The sequence below is a fragment of the Stigmatopora nigra genome, chromosome 8 (assembly GCF_051989575.1).
Source record: "Stigmatopora nigra isolate UIUO_SnigA chromosome 8, RoL_Snig_1.1, whole genome shotgun sequence".
Taxonomy (NCBI): domain Eukaryota; kingdom Metazoa; phylum Chordata; class Actinopteri; order Syngnathiformes; family Syngnathidae; genus Stigmatopora; species Stigmatopora nigra.
In genome coordinates this window covers 11,080,911-11,098,442 of record NC_135515.1, presented here as the reverse complement: position 1 = coordinate 11,098,442, position 17,532 = coordinate 11,080,911, and the positions used below count along the sequence as shown (strand labels likewise).

Below are 17,532 nucleotides of genomic sequence, written 5' to 3'. Positions count from 1 at the left end.
TTGTCATTTCATTGAAAAAAAGAGGCTAATACAACGAAGTATATCTCATTTAAGTGTAACACTAATGACTGGTCTTGGATCAATTCTGAATTGCTGGCAGACCGGATATAGGATTTGCGACTTGGTAATAACATTATTATGTAATATCTGTACTTTTTGACACGTTTACTGGACCTAATTCAAACCCATGTAGCTTCTTATAGACAATCCAATGAGCATCCACTCAGTTGTAATACAAAGAAGAAATACATGTTTGTTGGTTAAATGGACCTCCCTTGACATTTTAAGACACCACAGTCAGCAAGAAAAGGATTTAGTGGAGAATGTCATAATATTTCACTACCTGAACTGACTGACCAAAGCAGGAGTTGTGATTTGAATTGCTCATTATATCAGACCTAATAAGACAGCTGTCTATAAGGATAGGAGGCCACAATTATGTCAAGTGTTCTTAATATGGTAAACCATGCTGTACTTTATTAACTACTCCTTCCTCAAGCAATACATATTTACAAATATTCATACCTGGTGGCATTGCTTAACATTTGTATTCTAAAAGCAAAATATGGCATTACTCCTTACTAACAGTGATACATATTTACAAATAATGCTTAGCATTGCTCAACATTTGTGTACAAAATATAGTGAAGCAGGAAACTATCAAGAAAACAAAAGTGGAAAAAAAACAACCCAAAAATACAAATTAACCAGACAAAACATGAGTGCATCGTGCAAATGGATGGCCTTGCTAAGATGGCTGCAAGTGTAACATGTCTCACACACATACATCACTGAAACACAGCATTACTACATAGACTTGTTTTGCAATGGTAGCAGCAATACTGATGTATTTCAACGTCTTAACCACACCCACGTGTTGATGAGCCAGAAAGCTACAGTGACCGAGTACAGGAACATCTCCCGTTTTGCCCGTTCCTTGTTGTCCTCCTCCAGAAGCTGGAGCCGTCGATTTAACTTGATAAGCTACAGATTAAAAGCAGAATATTACAATTAGTGTCACCATGTCATATTTTTTTAGTTGAATACAGGAAATGTTATTGTGAACATCCAACCTGTCGTCGAAGTGTTGCTGCATCTACAACGGTCATGTCATCAGATCCACCATCCAGAGAGCTTTCATATGTTGGTAATGCAAGCCTTTAACAACAGCAACACAATAGCCTCTATTTGAAACATTTTCAAAATACTTAATGATTAAAATGCATGTTATATCGTTAATTGATCACAAATAAATGGTGCATCAAATAAGAAAGATAGGTAAGAAAAGAATGGGTTAAAAGATTAGGGGAAACAAATGAAAAGTGAAAAGTCTACATGATGTTACCTGGACTCATGCAGGGGGTTTGTGCTTGAGGCCGACCCCCCTCTCAGAGATGATTTTCTACAGAAGTGAGGAAATACGGATTGGGAAAAAGGGGACAAATAAGAGCTAAAACTTGCACAAAGCACTGTGCTACAAACATACACAAATACTGATACCCTCCCATAACCTATTGAATCAAGGGTTAATTCCCCAAGGATTGTGTTTGTGAAATTACACTTTTTTTTCATACTCCCAAAATATTATTAAAATATATTTCCCTCAAAGAAGTTTGAAGTGCTCTCAACACAACAGGAAATCTTGCTTGGTAAGGTTGTCTTGGAATTTAATTCCAGTCATATCCACTATTAGCTCAGCCATTATTATTATTTTTTTAAACGGAAGCCCTGGGACAGGCTCCAGCACCCCTTGTGAGGATGAAGTGCTTCTGAAAATGAATGGTTATATATACACTGACAAATCTTGTTCCCTAACAGCAATTTTGTGACTTGAGCAAGATAGGCAATGGCAAACATTGATTTAAAAATGGAGAAAAAAAATGCAACTGATTTGCCATTTGAATAATATGGGCAAGCATAAAGCTGAAGAAACTTTTCCGTTTAAGAGAGGCATTTAACTCATTTTTGAATAATTGTCAGTGTTTCAGGCATAATTTCATGCAACTGCCCCTGTTAACCGTTTCCCCATTTTAAAGGCATTGGTTTGCTCACCAGCAGGATGTTTTTTTTTTGGGGGGTTATTTTTTTTTTACCCTTCAAAGCCTTATGTCCGCCGTGACTGGAGGACTGTTCTACAAAGATGCCCTCTCGCCTTAACCAATCGTGTGAGTGTGTCGGCATCAAGTGATTTATATAAAACACGATATATAGTGAAGCAACAAAGCTTGGAGCAGCATTGGAGCATTTCGAGTCCAAATGCTATTAGTTTGCTACCAAAGCAACCAATACACTTAAAAGGGTTAAGATTACATTTGCATGTAGGTGAAACCGAGAAACCCAGAAAACACAGAAGAAAATCATGGGGTACACTACCTAATAGAAAAAAAATCAGAAACTTACAATCATTAGCTTGAAAATAATTAGTACAGTGCCCTTAATTAAATTTAAGTTTGGTATTAATGCAGAGTGCAGTATTAAGTATATAATAATGTTAATGATTGTTAAAGATAGTAAGTGCATGTATTTGACTAATGCTTAAAATATTCAAATTTCTGATAGTTGGTGGATTTTACTAAATCATGCAGCTTAACAGTCCATTTTATTTTTTACATAATATTATTTGTAAATAGACTATCCGTGTAAGACGTCCATATTTAGGAGCAAAGGGCAGATGGATGCCTAATGACAACGTGAACCATATATTAGTGTGGAAGTAGAGGCAGGATTAACTGCTCATTGTCTTTGGAAAAAAAAATGTAATGTCCACCTAGTGTTTTCCATGAAATACGGTCCTTACCATTTCCACATCATATTATCATACAATTACCGGAGTTATTTTTTCAAGCTGACGGCACCCAGTTGCTTGTTACACTGACATCTGGCGTAATTCATTACAGTACATAAGGTCCACTCCTATGTATGTGAGTGCTTATATATCCAATCTGACTGATCAACACTGCTATTTAGTGGGTTTGACTGCATCTAGTGCTCTTATTGGGCAAAAGACATTATTGCAAATACATTGTCACCTGTGGTTTTCATTCGAGATCTCTAGAACCTGCTAGTAGTCCTAACATGTAGTGGACTGTCATTATTTAGAGAAAAAAAGGTGAATTTATTTGAATTTATAAGACCATATTTTAACCTGGGATCCATATAATTATGGAAAGGACCTGTTTATAAAATAAGATCCAATCTGACTGATCAAAACTGTTATTGAATGGGCTTGATCGCTAAAAAGAAATATTGGCATCTAGCGTTCTTCTTATTGGCAAATGAGATTATGGCAATTAGGATGTCACCTGTGGTTTTCATCCAAGACCTCAAGAACCTGGTGGTAAGCCCGACGTGTAGTGGACTGGAGGAAAGATAAAATGCCACTATCGCTGTGCAGATTGTGTTCTTCTTGAGTCGCATTGGGAGGGGAAGGTGGGTGAAGAGTGGCTGAGGGGGAATCTGTTGCACTTCTTGGAGGCAACCATTTTGACCAGCCAATTTACAAAAAAATAAGGAAAAGAAGAAGAGAGAAGGGAATAAGGGAGGGAAGAGAAATGAGGAAAAAGGAACTCTGCTCAAAATTGTGAATTTTAAGCGACTTTAATAAAAGCAGCACTGCTAAATAGCTCTGAAGAATATTTTGTGACAGCCAGAGGATCAAGCAAAGACAGACAGCAGGCTGACATGCAAATTAGACGTCTCAACAAGGCCAAGTATATAAATATTAATTACAAAATATCACATGCATATACGGATGTTGTGACAATGTTTAAAATAAGATGGGATGCTTCATTCTTAATTGTCAGTAAGTGGCATAAAAAATGAAAAACAGAAACTATATTGTAACATCTCAATTTAAAATAAGCAAATATGCATTAATGCAGATTGGAGAAACACCTGAGTCATCCTCAATGCATATGAACGGAAACATGCAATGATTTATTGGGAAAACTAGGTAAGTGTCAATCATCCGGGGTAGTCTGAAGATTTTTGTCGGTGGCCATGTTAGGGATGGCCCTTTTCTGATACTTGTATCAGTATCACTATCAGTGTAAAACTTTAAATGAATAAAAATGAACCATTTCTACGGTTTTTTAACTGTTAAGTTTTGTGTTTGTGCACAATGTTCGCTCACATCCTTTGTATTTTCCCCCCATTTGACACTGCTGGGTGGTGGTCCTTCAATCTAGTGTCCGGCCACTTTTAGAACGGTTGATGAACCAAAAATGTAAGTAATTTGTCTTTGTGATAAAAAATATTGGGAATTACTACCCCGATCTCTCTTGCAGATGCCAAGGACACCTAATTTTGGCTTGGCTGAAGGGTGAGTGACAAATCCTGGTTCGCAGGAGAAACTCTTTTCTGAACACAATATGCACAAACTAGTGCCCTTTTAGGAACATTCATAGGGGCTAATTCCTGTGCTATAGCATGAAGTTCATGGGCATTTTTGCAAAAAAAATCATTTTGGGACATCCAGTCCCAAACTGCCTCACTCATAGGTGCTGAAGTTACCTTATTTTGGGCTAAATTTGTCAGATAAGTCACATCCTTTTTTCAAATATATTTTTAAATTTTACAAAATGATTTTTTTTAACTAAAAACAGAAAAAATGGATTAAAAAATGACATTTTTTGATTTAAAAGGGGGAAAATCAGGAAATTTAATATACATCTATACTCTTCATTTTAATTTGATCCTAAAACAGTAAGTCGGCATTCACGATTTACTTTCTCGGGCCGCACAAAATGATGCGGTGAGCCAGATTTGGCCCCCGGGTCGCCACTTTGACACATGACTTAGTGTGTTCAACCTGTAGAAAACCCACACAGGCACGAAGAGAACATGCAAACTCCACAAAGAAAAGTTGGAACCCACTGGGGAATTAACCCTCGATCAAAGAAATGTGAGGAGGAGATGCTAATCACTCCACCCCCACACATATGTGTTTAACTATTACTAATAATGTAACTTGGTTGGATATATTTTGAAATGAAATATTGACAAAAAGAAAACAAATGTGATTGCAATTGACACTAAAGGGTCTCATTACAAAAAGTGGAAAGATGAATGAAGAAAAAAAGCAGGAAAAAGATGCAGCAAGCAAAATGGAGGCATAAGAATGGCTGGAAAAATACTCACGCTGACTCATGATGCATCAATTGTTGACTGTTATGACGGACAGCTGTATTCTCACTAGCTGAGCGTTCACGTCTTGAGCGCGCTTGTGGTCGCATCTAAATTTAAAATGAAGAAAAATGTAAAAATATTCATGCTTAATGATTATTAAGTGTATATCTTCCTAATTGCTTTTCCTACACTAAAATGGAATGAAAATAAAACTGAATTGCACTTACCATGGGCTCATTTTCTGAAGCTGCTCTTTGCTCATCTTCCAGGAAGTCCAAAGGACGTTCACTGAGTGTGAGTACTCTTGGGGGTGTCTTTAGAGACAAGGCTTCTAATGGTGTCGACTGGATTAAATCCAGGTCTCTGGGTCTTGAAAACTGCTTGTCATCACTGTCTCCTGAAGAAGGAATTTTTTGTATAGAATTTAGTTGATGAGGATAAAAACACTGAAACTGAAATCATGACACTTAAAAGACATATATGTCAAACCAATTCCACAAAGGGTTGCAATGGGTGCAGGTTTTAATTCCAACGGATTCAAATCCGACAGTAATGAATACATGTTGGTGTAGAAACAGTCAGAATCTGACTGAACGACTTAAAAAACACTAGACTGGTTAAAATGTGTCCTCTTGGAACAAAAACCTGCATCCACAAAGGAGGCCCTTTGTGGAACTGATTTAATTCTTCTTTGAAATTGTTACCCGCAAAATAATTCCTGATTTACCAAATACTTTTATTGAAGTTGGGTACTGATCTTGACAAAAAATCTTGTATTTACCTTACTGGCTCCGAGAGATTTTTGGAAGTAAAGATGATAAACACAATCAAAACGTGAACTATATTTGTATTAATTCATTCCTTTTTAGCTAATTTAATGTGATATTGACTTCCGAAATCACTTTAAATAATCCATGAGAAGTAACAACAATACAAATATTAAATTTGCTACCCTTGAAAAGCTGTACTACCACTACAAAGCCACCAATAAAAAGGAACAGTTGGCTGTTGTTGAGGACACAAAAATAATACAGACCTGAGACAACAATTCGTTCTGGGACTTGCATTGTAACGCTGTGTGGTAACTGCTGTGAGTTAAGACCAGAGTCCTCCTGACCTTGTGGAGCCACTTTAAGCATCTCAGGTATGCGCATTCTCTGGCTGATGCCCTCTGTGTACTCCAGATCATAGTGTATACGGTTAATTTCTGCCATCTCAGCAATGGGAGAGGGAAATGTCGCGCTGCTCATTTGGCCCTGACAAACATTGATACATTTTTTATTATTTGCACCATCATTAATTCCATAAAAAACAAGAAATAATGATGAACAATAACAGAACAGTTGCAGTAAATTACATGCTAGTAAACTATAGCGAATGTATATCAAGGGTCAGCAGAAAGGAAACCATAGAATTTTAATTTCTTTGGGGCTGGATAATAAACACTATTCTTAGTAATATTTTGAATTAATAGCACTGGTGGGCGGCTTGGTGACGCGAGTAGTTAGCACGTCGGCCTCACAGCTCTGGCGTCCTGGGTTCAAATCCAGATCGGTCCACTGGTGTGGAGTTTGCATGCTCTACCTTGCCTGCGTGGGTTTCCTTCGGGTACAACGGTTTCCTCCCACATTCCCAAAACATGCATGCTGATTGGACACTCTAAATTGCCCCTAGGTACGAGTGTGAGTGTGCATGGTCGCCCGTCTAGTTGTGCCCTGCGATCGGCTGACCACTGATTCAGGGTGTCCCCCACCTCTGGCCCGGAGACAGCTGGGATTGGCTCCAGAACCCCCCGCGATCCCAATGAGGATAAAGCGGTTCAGAAAATGAGATGAGACGAGATAGCACTGGTTGCTACAGTAGCGGTCACCCTCAAGCAAACTACCATACGCCCTATTATACAAATATCTACACACATTGCAATTGGAGTGAAGTAATGTACCATGGTTTAAATGTCAGTTTCTACCACATAACATTGACATTAATTTTGATCAGTCAATTATAACTGCGTTTGTGACGGAAGCCTGTTATGGTTAGCATAAGCGCCATTGAAAAGAGGGAGCTGAGTATGTATATCTCACCCTTTTTGACGCTAGCAATTTCCCCAACACGTTTTCTAATAGAGATCCTGAGTTGCAAGAAACCTTTTAAGATTATTCTCAAGGACTGGACTATAATATTGCAATCCGACTTCTAAAAAGCGTGAGCTGTCAGAAAACGAAGAGTGTAGATGTCGGAGAGGAACCTTTCCTCATCATCATGTGCGCAGTACAACAGGGAGGTCCTTATCACCATGGGAAATGACGTCACGCAGACGACCGCTCAAATCGAAAGCAGAAACGTATTTACGAACTGGAGTTTTACGTATAAACTCAATTACCACAACTTTAGGGACCCTTTCACAATATTACGAGACTGCTTTGAATGATATTATTGTATAACATCCTAAAATTAAATTATGAATATTATTTTAAAAAATGCCAATTTCTTTTAACATACGATTATCAATAAAGCTGTGTTATTTTATTTTTGTAATATTGATTGCAACAGAATAAGTTTAGGTTCCATACAAACATGAAAAAACGTGCAATTTTGTTCTTTTCTTGGCAATAAATTATGGCAGAAAACGGATTATTTCAGTAAATTCCGTGGGCTCTGCAAGTCAGCTTTTTAAAAAAATCCTCTATGAAAAAAATGCACCACTACTTGGAGAAGATTTGCCAAAATGCACCATAAAAGGTATAATAAGGTGTAGTGCAATGTTAAGATAGTAAACAGCTTGAACATTTGTAAATTCAGCAGTGATCAGCGCTACTGGGTGTAGGAAATGGTTTTAAGCGAGCTCCTCTTTCACTGTGGGTGGTGCGTTTACGTGCCGCTACTAAAACCTGCTGACATTAAACGCCGACCTTCATCCTCACTGTGCAGACGTCGGGACCACATTTGGAGCACCAAATACTCTTAACTTTTTGATCCACTTTAACCGATAGTTTTTTCTTAAACCTCGATGACTGATTAATGATTAAATCAGCTTTTTCATCCGAAAAGATGTTTCCAGACATTTTCACTTTGTGTCTGATATCATTTAGCACTTTGCACGCCGGGTCATCGTTGGAATTGCGTTTGGACATGTAAGTAGAGCAATTTGCAAATTAAATGTAAAATAAAGATACAATGGACATTGTCAGTACGTGTATTGCTAAAATGTCTCACCTCGTCTCATTTTCTAAACCGCTTTATCCTCACGAGGTTCGCGGGGGGTGCTGGAGGGAGGGACACCCTGAATTGGTGTCCTGCCAATCGCATGGCACAAGGAGACAAACAACCATTCACGCTCACACTCATACGTAGGGGCAATTTAGAGTGTCCGATAAGCCTACCATGCATGTCTTTGGAATGTGGGAGAAATCGGAGTACCCAGACAAACCCACGCAAGCCCAGGGAGAACATGCAAACTCCACACAAATGGATCAACCTGGATTTGAACCCAGGACCCCAGAGCTTTGAGGCCGACGCACTAACCTCTCATCGGCCGGGCCCATGCTAAAATGTGTTTGCTTACAAAATACTGCCTCATCAAAGTTATTCTTTTGATTGGACCACCGACCACTGGAGTTCACACTTTCAGAAGATGAAATGAAGGGTTTAAACAGCTGGCTCGTGGATACCATCTGCTGATTGTTTATTCTCACAAAGGTGGTGGGGGTGCTGGAGCCTATCCCTTCTAACTCCGGGCAGTAGGCAATTGGTTGTCCGTGAATTGCAGGGCACAATGAGATGAACCACCGTTCACAATCATACATTCAAATTTAAAAAAAAAACAACCAGCTTATGCATGTTTTCAGGATATTGAGGGAAAACAGATTATTCAGTGAATAATTGGTGGCCAGTCAATCACAGGGCACGAGGAGATGGACAACCAATCACAATCACACCTAGAGGCAATTTAGACTGTTCAATCAGCATACAAGCATGTTTTGGGGATATGCAAAAAAATGGAGTATCCAGAGAAAATTCATGCAAGCCTGTGGAGAACATGCAAACTCCACACACTGAGGCCCCACTTTGGATCGAACTCTCGACCCTAGAACTGTGAGGCTGGCACACCAACCACTCATCCACCTGGCCACCTTGGGTGATAACCACGCAGCGTCTCACAAAACCTTTCATGCCACTGTTTATGGTGTTTCGCCAACACATGTCTCTTGAAATAAAAATGTGTTGCACAAGGTTTAACAAAATGTCTTGATGACAAGAAAAGCGCAGCACCTCTAATTTACTTCAGGCTAACTTGAATTGGAACCAGATGATTTGAGAGGAGGTCCATGCTTAGTTAGGGATACTTGACAACTTTTGAAAAGTTAGCACATTTTCAGTTTCTCTTGGAAAAGAAACCTTGGGTGATTGTTTCATCTTGCATTTTATACGTACACATAGGACCAAGAGCCTGATACATTTATTCATTTTCAGCTCTTATATTCAGGGGTCACAGGGATGTGTTAGCCTATCCCAGCCAACTATGGGCAGTAGGTGGGGGACACCCATGATTGGCTGTCAGCCAATCGTGGGCCACAATGAGACAAACCACAATTCACGTTCACACTCAAACCTAGGGCCAATTTAAAGTTTTTAAGAGCTCTGTGAGGGGCACTTCTGAACCATTTTAATATGAATGACATACTCCAAATTCTTAAATCGATATTCATTGATTCATTCATCTTTCTAATCTAAAATATTTTGTGTTAAATCTATAGAATGTACTTGACCTGATTGAAATCCTGATAGTTTTTTTTTTAAATTGGTAAATATTGAATAATCAACCAACAAATCAATATCGCATTGTGATGAAATATTCATCAATATCTGTCTTTACATTGCAGGCCTAATGTTTGCACCAGCCAGGAGATGTCTGTTTTGGGAAGACCTCAGCCTTGTGTACAGGCTTTTACACGCATGGTTATGGTGGGGAGGCAAGGTTGTGCAGGCTACAGGTGTATGGGTTATGAGAGGAGGTGACCGCTCATACTTTCTTCACCTCTCATCCATTGCTCATCTTCATATGCATTTGTAACAATTACAATCATGTAAAAATGAAATTAATCATGTTTTCCACAGGACAACATACTACACAACATATAGACAAATATACAAGACTGATATCCATACGGTTTATCGTTGCTGCCCTGGTTGGACTCAAAGAGATGGTGAACCTGGCTGTCAACATAGTGGGTATTAGCATTTTTAATATATGTATGTATATAAAAAATCACAGTGAAGCCAAAAAATAAATCAGTCGGAAAACATTATTACATGCCATACTCTTAGGAGTATGCAGTACCAATATGTGCTTCAATGGAGGACGATGTGCAGAAACTGGAGATCATATATGTGACTGCCCAAAAGGATTTAAAGGGACACGGTGCCAGTATGGTAAGTTTTTACTCATTGTTGTACGTTGCAATGTATCATAACTTGTTTAGAATTCAATTATAGGAAGTTTCACACAATATGTTGGGACAGGGCAAACTTTTAGTAAAACGTCAAGTTCAGGGCTACTACTCATTTGACATTGCTATATTTGGAGCTTTGATAAGGTGGTTTAGTCTTTGAGGTTTCTGCTGCTAAATGTTGTAATGTTTAATTTAAGAGGTAATGGCTTAGTTTGAAGTTTCTGTTTCTGGTGAGTGTGGCTGCTATAATGACCTACTGTGCTTAACTCGCTTGGTACCCTAAGCCACCCAAATCTCTCGTGATGTATTTCATGAGCATTCCCCCCTCATTCAAGAAACAATCACATCCTGTAAAATGCCTACTGCAGGTACTTTTAGGAATATTAAAAGTAACATGAGGAAACAGAGGTGACTGCTTCCCAATGCACACATGCATACACTTACTGTACAAATAAACAGGCACACCACAGAGGCTTAACCATTCTCTTAGAGGTAGGCCTGCCTAATGCTGTTTTTAAATGGACCAAATTCTTTGTGACATGTCACGAGCATGTGTCGTTTGAGGAAGCTGTCTGCTCTAAGTGTTTTAACCTGAACTATTTGCTTTCACACATTGGGGTGACAGGTTTGATCAGGATTTCTATGGGTTTGTCTTTAACACATTCTAAAGTTTCAGTTCATCTTAGTAAAACCTCACTTTTTGGTTTTCTTTAACCATAAATATTTTTCATTTTCTCATTATGCTTTCTTCTGACAAATTTATTGGTGAAGCCTGATTTAGAGAATGTGCATATGATATGTGGAGAAATTCTGCATTGCAATAGCACTTGAACTTTGGTATAAGTTGTGGAGCGATATACTTTTGGCCTTTGTTTGACTACTTTGTGCAGCCAAAACAGAATTCTGAATCATCTATCACAAATCTTTGTATATTGTACAAGCAGTTTTTGCCACGAAACAATAAAAAAGACCACTTTGCAATAGTAATAATCATAATACTAATAGTAAATACAAAGTTACAGTTATTGGTTTCATGAAAAATGTAAATCTTATTATGTTTTGGAACGTTTGGTTGTGCACCTTCTTTTTCTCTTACACTTACACTAACAGTTTACTCCTCAATTGAGACTGAGGCACAAAACTTGAGGCAAAAAAAAGGGTTTTAAGTTTTTAATGCTACATTCATCCAACCAATCTTTCAGTTGATGTTTTGGTATCTCCAGAACAGTGATTCGTAACACTAAAGTAGGGTTCGGTGAATGCGCATATGAAACTAGTGGGGTTCGGTAGCTCCAACAAGGTTAAGAACCACTGCTCCAAAAAATGTTGAATTGATCAAATGTGGGCCAAATATAATAAAAACAGGAGTGCAGGGATCCTGATTTTTACCTTGAGAGTCAGTGTTAGTAGACCGTAAGATTTATTATCACATTTTTCTAAACTTTATATATCCTGGCCGATAACATTCCAACTCCCAAGTGGAAAAATGTAGGCCTAGTTGTGTGTTGCATTGAAGCCACTTGTGGCAAACTGAGTATCCATCCTTTTTAAATGTGACGCATCACCTATGGTTCGCCTTCAATCTTTGTTCTGGTTATACAAACTCTTGAATTGCTGTATTTGTTACAGTGAAAATGTATCCATAGACTCACCTATCACCCTATTTGCAGTTCATGTCTGAACAAGACAAATTTAACATTCTACTAAATCAAACACACCTGGGTGTACGATATGTACCTGTGAAACCTGTTCTTGTCCAATATGTCCTTCTAAAGTAAAAACAATAACAACAGTGTTACCTTCATGGGCGAAGGTCCTCGAATCAGGCAAACACACAAGCCAAACATGGAGCTTTCTGTTTATTATGAGTGTCCGTTGTGTAGGACCAGGTGAAGGTACAAGAGAAGAAACGTAGAGTAATTGTCTTGCATAGCGTGGAGGTCAATAGCTGAACCTTTTTAATTAATGATTATTTTAAAAGCATCATTTGCGAGAATGCATAAGACCTTGGTGGATACAAGGTTTATTGATTGGTCAGATTGAGACTTCAATTTGGCCAGCACAGCTGCAACACTGACATCTTCCTCAGTCAACAACCTGTTAACATTAGCTCAATCCGTTCCATGTTCCCTAACAACATTGTAGAAACCACATAAATCTTTAATTCTACTTTATAGAAAATTATGATTGCCCAATGGCATATCCTTAGCTGTATCTGCTGACTGACTACTTGGGGCTGTTTTTTGGTGGAGGAAGAGTAGTTTTGTCTTGAGAAACATTCTTGAATAGTGTGCATACAACGAGTTATGCCAGGACAACTTAATGATATATGCAGAAATCTGGAATCAGTTTGTCTGTAGAGAACACATGAGCATTTGTGCAGATGTGGGTTGTCTATGCAACGGATGGGAAACTGTTATCACTGCCTTTCTTAAAGTAGCTCCTCAAGAGCACTTCACAGTAAGGTTTAGAATGCACTTAATTATCTGAAATAAATGATGACTGTGTATCTATAAAACATGTTTTGGAAAACAAAATGCCAAATGTCAAGATTTAAATCCACATGTTTGGATTTACTTCTTGATGTAACTAATAAGCCAGGGTGCTGTTTGCTCACTTGTTGGGCCTGTAACACCATGCATGGCATTTTTTAACCGCCCCCTTTCAGACACAACTGGTCCAGAAGGGAATACAGTGGTACCTCAACATACGAGCAATTTGAGATACAAGACAAATTTTGATATATGAGCATACAGCGGAGGCGAGAGGCTGCTCATAAGAAGATCATGGGCACTGTCTTTCTGGTCGCATCTCCCTTGTGTAATGTCTCTACGAGCACTGGGCGGAGCGTTGCTTATTTCTCCCCCTTCTTTCCCTTCTTCATTGTTAATTATTTAGCTTGTGTGACTTATAGTAAGGTACAATTTATAGTAGTCTGGAAATTATGGTAATTGATGGAAAAATTGTACTTGTAACAAAATTGAGAAGTTTTTAAAATTGTAATCTCTCACAAAAATCACCTCTAAAAAAACTCAAATTTATTCATGAATTTGGTGGAACCAGTGATAACAAACGGAGAGAGTGCTACAATCCAATCCACTCCAGAAAACACTTTTCAATCAATGACTGTCTGGTTTCAGTAACAAAGAGTGGGTGTGGCCCTGTTAAATTCTTAAAAAGGCGACCCATTTTTTGTTACTAAGATCTCACAGGACTGTCTTCTGTAGCCTCTTGAAATTAAAAGTCTGAACAATTTTGAACGCCACTCGCTCTCTACCTTCTGTCTCTCTGTATGGCTTGTTCTTTCTTTCTAAATCAAAGCAATACCTAGTTGAAAATAACATTTAGGAATGTAAAGAACACAATTCTTCCAATAGTAAATGCTCATTAGAAACACCTGTCATCTCATGCCTTGATCTCAGAACCCAACATTAGCCTGGAATTGTGGGGGTAAGACCACCATTTGTTATAACTTGTTTTTTTTAATGCCTTTTCAGAATGATTTATGAATTCATTGTTATTGTTGTTTTTCCCCTTTGTTGATTATAGAATCAAATATTGTTTTGTTTAAATAAACAATCACACATGTTCACATTGAATGAACCCAGAAACAATATTAATAATATTTTTTTCTGATCAGATATAAATGAATGTGATGTGGACCAAGGAGGCTGTGAAGGTTTTTGTTGCAATACCATTGGCAGCTACTATTGCAAGTGTCCTCAAGGCAGTGAGTTGGGGCCAGATGGAAAATCATGTCAAGGTAAGAAAAACATTAGGATTCAACCATTCATGCATTCATTTTCTGATAAAATATATATTTTTACTTTCGAAGAAGTAAATGATATGTCTTTTGAGAATTGATGGAAATGGGGTTTCCACATACTACAAGTTTGGGGGGGAGTCAGACGTATGTCTATTCAAGCAAATGATATAAGCAGTTAGATCGGTTACTACTATCAATTTAATTGTTTTACATTTGTTTGTATTTAGATGTCAATGAATGTGCTGAGCTGAACGGAGGATGCCAGCAGAGATGTATCAACATACCAGGCTCTTATCATTGTGAATGCAGGGAAGGATTCCGCATGCATAGTGATGCACGGACCTGCATTGGTAACCAAAAAGACAGAGTTTGAAGTTCTGCTAAAGTCATCAGTGTTAAAATATTTTCTTCTCATAAAAGCTCAGGCACATGAGTAATATTTCATATTCAGTACACAGTCAATGGATGGGAATATTACAATGTCAGGATGACTACCAGAGTTACCTGGCTTTCATTATATTTTTAGCTTTTACATTCTTCAGTTTTTAATCATCTCTATCAAAATCAAATCAAATCATTCAAGGGTAAATTCCACCGAGACATTTTTGTATATTTTGTATTGCACACCACACAGAAAATTGCATGCAAGGAGATTTTTAGGAGTAGAAAAAGATGCTTAAACAATCCAGTATCACTTGATATTTTGCACCACAAACATTTTTCATAATTATGAATGACTTCAGAGATTTTAGGTGTCGTGAATTTAGATAATCTAACATTTTTTTATATTCTAATATTCATATGACTCTCTTTTGCATTTAAGATGTAAATTCTTGCTTGGTGTTGAATGGAGGTTGTGAGCACAAGTGTCTAGAAATGGGCGACAACAACTATAAATGTGAGTGTCGAAAGAACTACACTTTGAAGACAGATGGAAGGCACTGTGAATGTAAGTCATCCGTCCTAATTTCCTCCTTCAAATTTTGAAAACAACAATCTTTAAATCTACCAAAGCTGTATTATCGTATATACTTGTGTTGGTCACATCTCCTGTGTTTTTGTGTGGCAGTAAGGGACCCCTGTGAGGAGAGAAATGGAGGCTGCATTCAGCTTTGTGTCTCTGTGGATGGAAATGTTCAGTGCAGCTGTCGACCTGGTTTTACTCTGGCTCACGATGGCAAGAGCTGTGAAGGTGAGGAATCAATCTCTGTCTCTCTATCCCTCTGCTTTACACCTATCTATCAATAGATTTATCATGTACAATTAAGGGTTAGGGAGAGTAGGGTTAGGGATTAATTGAATTACTCTTAGTTCTTGGGCTAACGAGAGTTCCCCCCCATGGTATTCTTGCTCGTTTTACTAGAAAAATATGTGTTCCACTTATCTTCCACTGCACTAGCAGTTTACTTTAAGTTCGTTCACCCATATGCTTTATTCTGGAGTTGTTGAAAGGAGTAGTCTATTCACATGCTTTTTAATAATTGTATTCGGCACAATTGTTTTATTTCTTATCCGAATATATACACATATATTTTATTCACATTTAAAATAGATGTATTTCTTTGCATGTTCATTCCTCAACAGACATTGATGAGTGCAATTCAGGGCATAGCAAGTGCTCCCATGGATGTGTTAATATGTTGGGCTCCTTTCGATGTGTTTGTCATCCAGGCTTTGAGCTTGGTGCAGATGGAAAACGATGCTATCGTGAGTACAGATACGTTTTTTCCTCCAATTTCATTGAACATGCATTGTGGATGAGGAATCTTTCTGTACATCTCAAATGCATTGCATGACTCTTTTGCCTGTATTCAAAACCAACCTCATTTGTCCTCATTTGCCAAAAATCTTGTCTTTTGTGTGGTCGTACACATGTGAACACTGCAGGCATTGAAATGGAGATTGTTAACAGCTGTGAGAAGAATAATGGTGGTTGCTCTCATCAGTGTGAGCACACCACCAATGGGCCCCTTTGCTCATGCCATCATGGCTACCAGTTGGACATGGACAGAAGGACCTGCATAGGTCAGAACTTATTTCAGCCTTGTGTTCCCTCTGTACTGTTTGCCAAAACTTACAATGTATTACTACCCCAGACAGTGATGAGTGTGTCAATGGGGAATCCTGTTGCAGTCACTTCTGCAAAAACTATCCAGGCGGCTACGAATGCAGCTGCAGAGCTGGCCACACACAAAATTCGGATGGCTGTGGTTGCGAGGGTAAGCATTTTGGATTGCTGGCAGACGATCTTGTCTTTGTTTTGCGTTTTTTCCCCATGTGGCATAGTTGTGCTCCATGCAAATCCCAAAGCGAGTTCAAGTAATAGAAGATATTCCAGATTTTGTGACAAATAACAGGATTTCTTAGCTGCTAAGAACCAAGAAAACTGAAAATTCCACAGTTTAGGGATGACTCTCAATTAGATTTTTAAGTGTATCTTGTGAGTTTTTAAAAAAATGTTTGGTAACATTTTGAATTAAAACGCACAATATATAAATGAGGGAGTTTCTTTTCAGGGATTACCAAAAATGACCAAAAAAATAATAAAAACAAAATATAGGCAGAATGATAGGCAGGTCTTTTACATAGATGATCAGCATCTGGTCAATGTAGCACCAAATTTAACAGTGTTTGATTCGGTCATGGCTTGATCTTTCAAGATCAAACTCAGTGAATATTTCTTGCTCATAACTTAATCTTGGAACTCTCATGATAACTGAAGAGGCATCTTCATTAATATAGAAACGACTACACAAATAGTATATAATATAATAATTACAATTGAATTTTGTACCTACTCGAGACATCCATTTTCTGCTTCATCGTCCATGATAACTTTGCAATCCATCTCCTATGTATATCTCCTCCCTTGAACCCACAAGACATCAACGAGTGCTTGGCAGAGATTTCAGGCTGTGATCATGACTGTGTTAACACTCCGGGAACATATGAGTGTTTTTGCCAAGGAGGTTTCCGTCTGGATGCAGATCAGCACACTTGCATTCGTGAGTAGTATTAACCTAATTCTTACAAAAAAATGAATAATACCAGATATCAGCATGCACCTCTGATACCTGTTCTACATATGGCCTAACTGACCTTATCTTTACCATGGGAAAGTTAGGGATGGGACAACTTGACTAGATTATTTTTACAAAAAAAAATAAAAATAACGGCAGATCAATGGGG

General features: G+C 38.1%; 2 protein-coding genes across 5 annotated transcripts in view; one reads left to right on the top strand and one right to left on the bottom strand.

Annotated features, from left to right (window-relative positions):
* Window positions 1–444: 444 nt before the first annotated feature.
* On the bottom strand, window positions 445–7,428 carry mffa (mitochondrial fission factor a). Of its 4 annotated transcripts, XM_077722512.1 has the most exons (8): window positions 7,209–7,428; window positions 6,164–6,383; window positions 5,355–5,524; window positions 5,140–5,234; window positions 3,303–3,464; window positions 1,346–1,402; window positions 1,074–1,158; window positions 445–984 (listed from the first exon to the last, which is right to left on the bottom strand). In XM_077722512.1, the coding sequence occupies exons 2-8, from the start codon at window positions 6,375–6,377 to the stop codon at window positions 853–855; spliced, it is 915 nt and encodes a 304-aa protein (XP_077578638.1). In that variant the 5' UTR covers window positions 6,378–6,383; window positions 7,209–7,428; the 3' UTR covers window positions 445–852. The 4 variants fall into 4 exon arrangements, with proteins under 4 accessions (XP_077578638.1, XP_077578639.1, XP_077578640.1 ...); XM_077722513.1 differs by lacking the exon at window positions 1,346–1,402; XM_077722514.1 differs by lacking the exon at window positions 3,303–3,464.
* A 608-nt stretch (window positions 7,429–8,036) lies between these two features.
* The window catches only part of egfem1 (EGF-like and EMI domain containing 1), a 33,131-nt gene continuing 23,635 nt past the window's right edge, over window positions 8,037–17,532 (top strand). Inside the window, exons 1-12 of the mRNA XM_077723289.1 lie at window positions 8,037–8,258; window positions 10,008–10,139; window positions 10,243–10,352; window positions 10,453–10,557; window positions 14,218–14,340; window positions 14,571–14,693; window positions 15,167–15,292; window positions 15,413–15,535; window positions 15,928–16,050; window positions 16,231–16,368; window positions 16,440–16,562; window positions 17,226–17,348. Of these exons, the coding sequence (XP_077579415.1) occupies window positions 8,146–8,258; window positions 10,008–10,139; window positions 10,243–10,352; window positions 10,453–10,557; window positions 14,218–14,340; window positions 14,571–14,693; window positions 15,167–15,292; window positions 15,413–15,535; window positions 15,928–16,050; window positions 16,231–16,368; window positions 16,440–16,562; window positions 17,226–17,348 (1,462 nt within the window). The 5' untranslated portion in view covers window positions 8,037–8,145. The remainder of the gene's footprint in view (window positions 8,259–10,007; window positions 10,140–10,242; window positions 10,353–10,452; window positions 10,558–14,217; window positions 14,341–14,570; window positions 14,694–15,166; window positions 15,293–15,412; window positions 15,536–15,927; window positions 16,051–16,230; window positions 16,369–16,439; window positions 16,563–17,225; window positions 17,349–17,532) is intronic.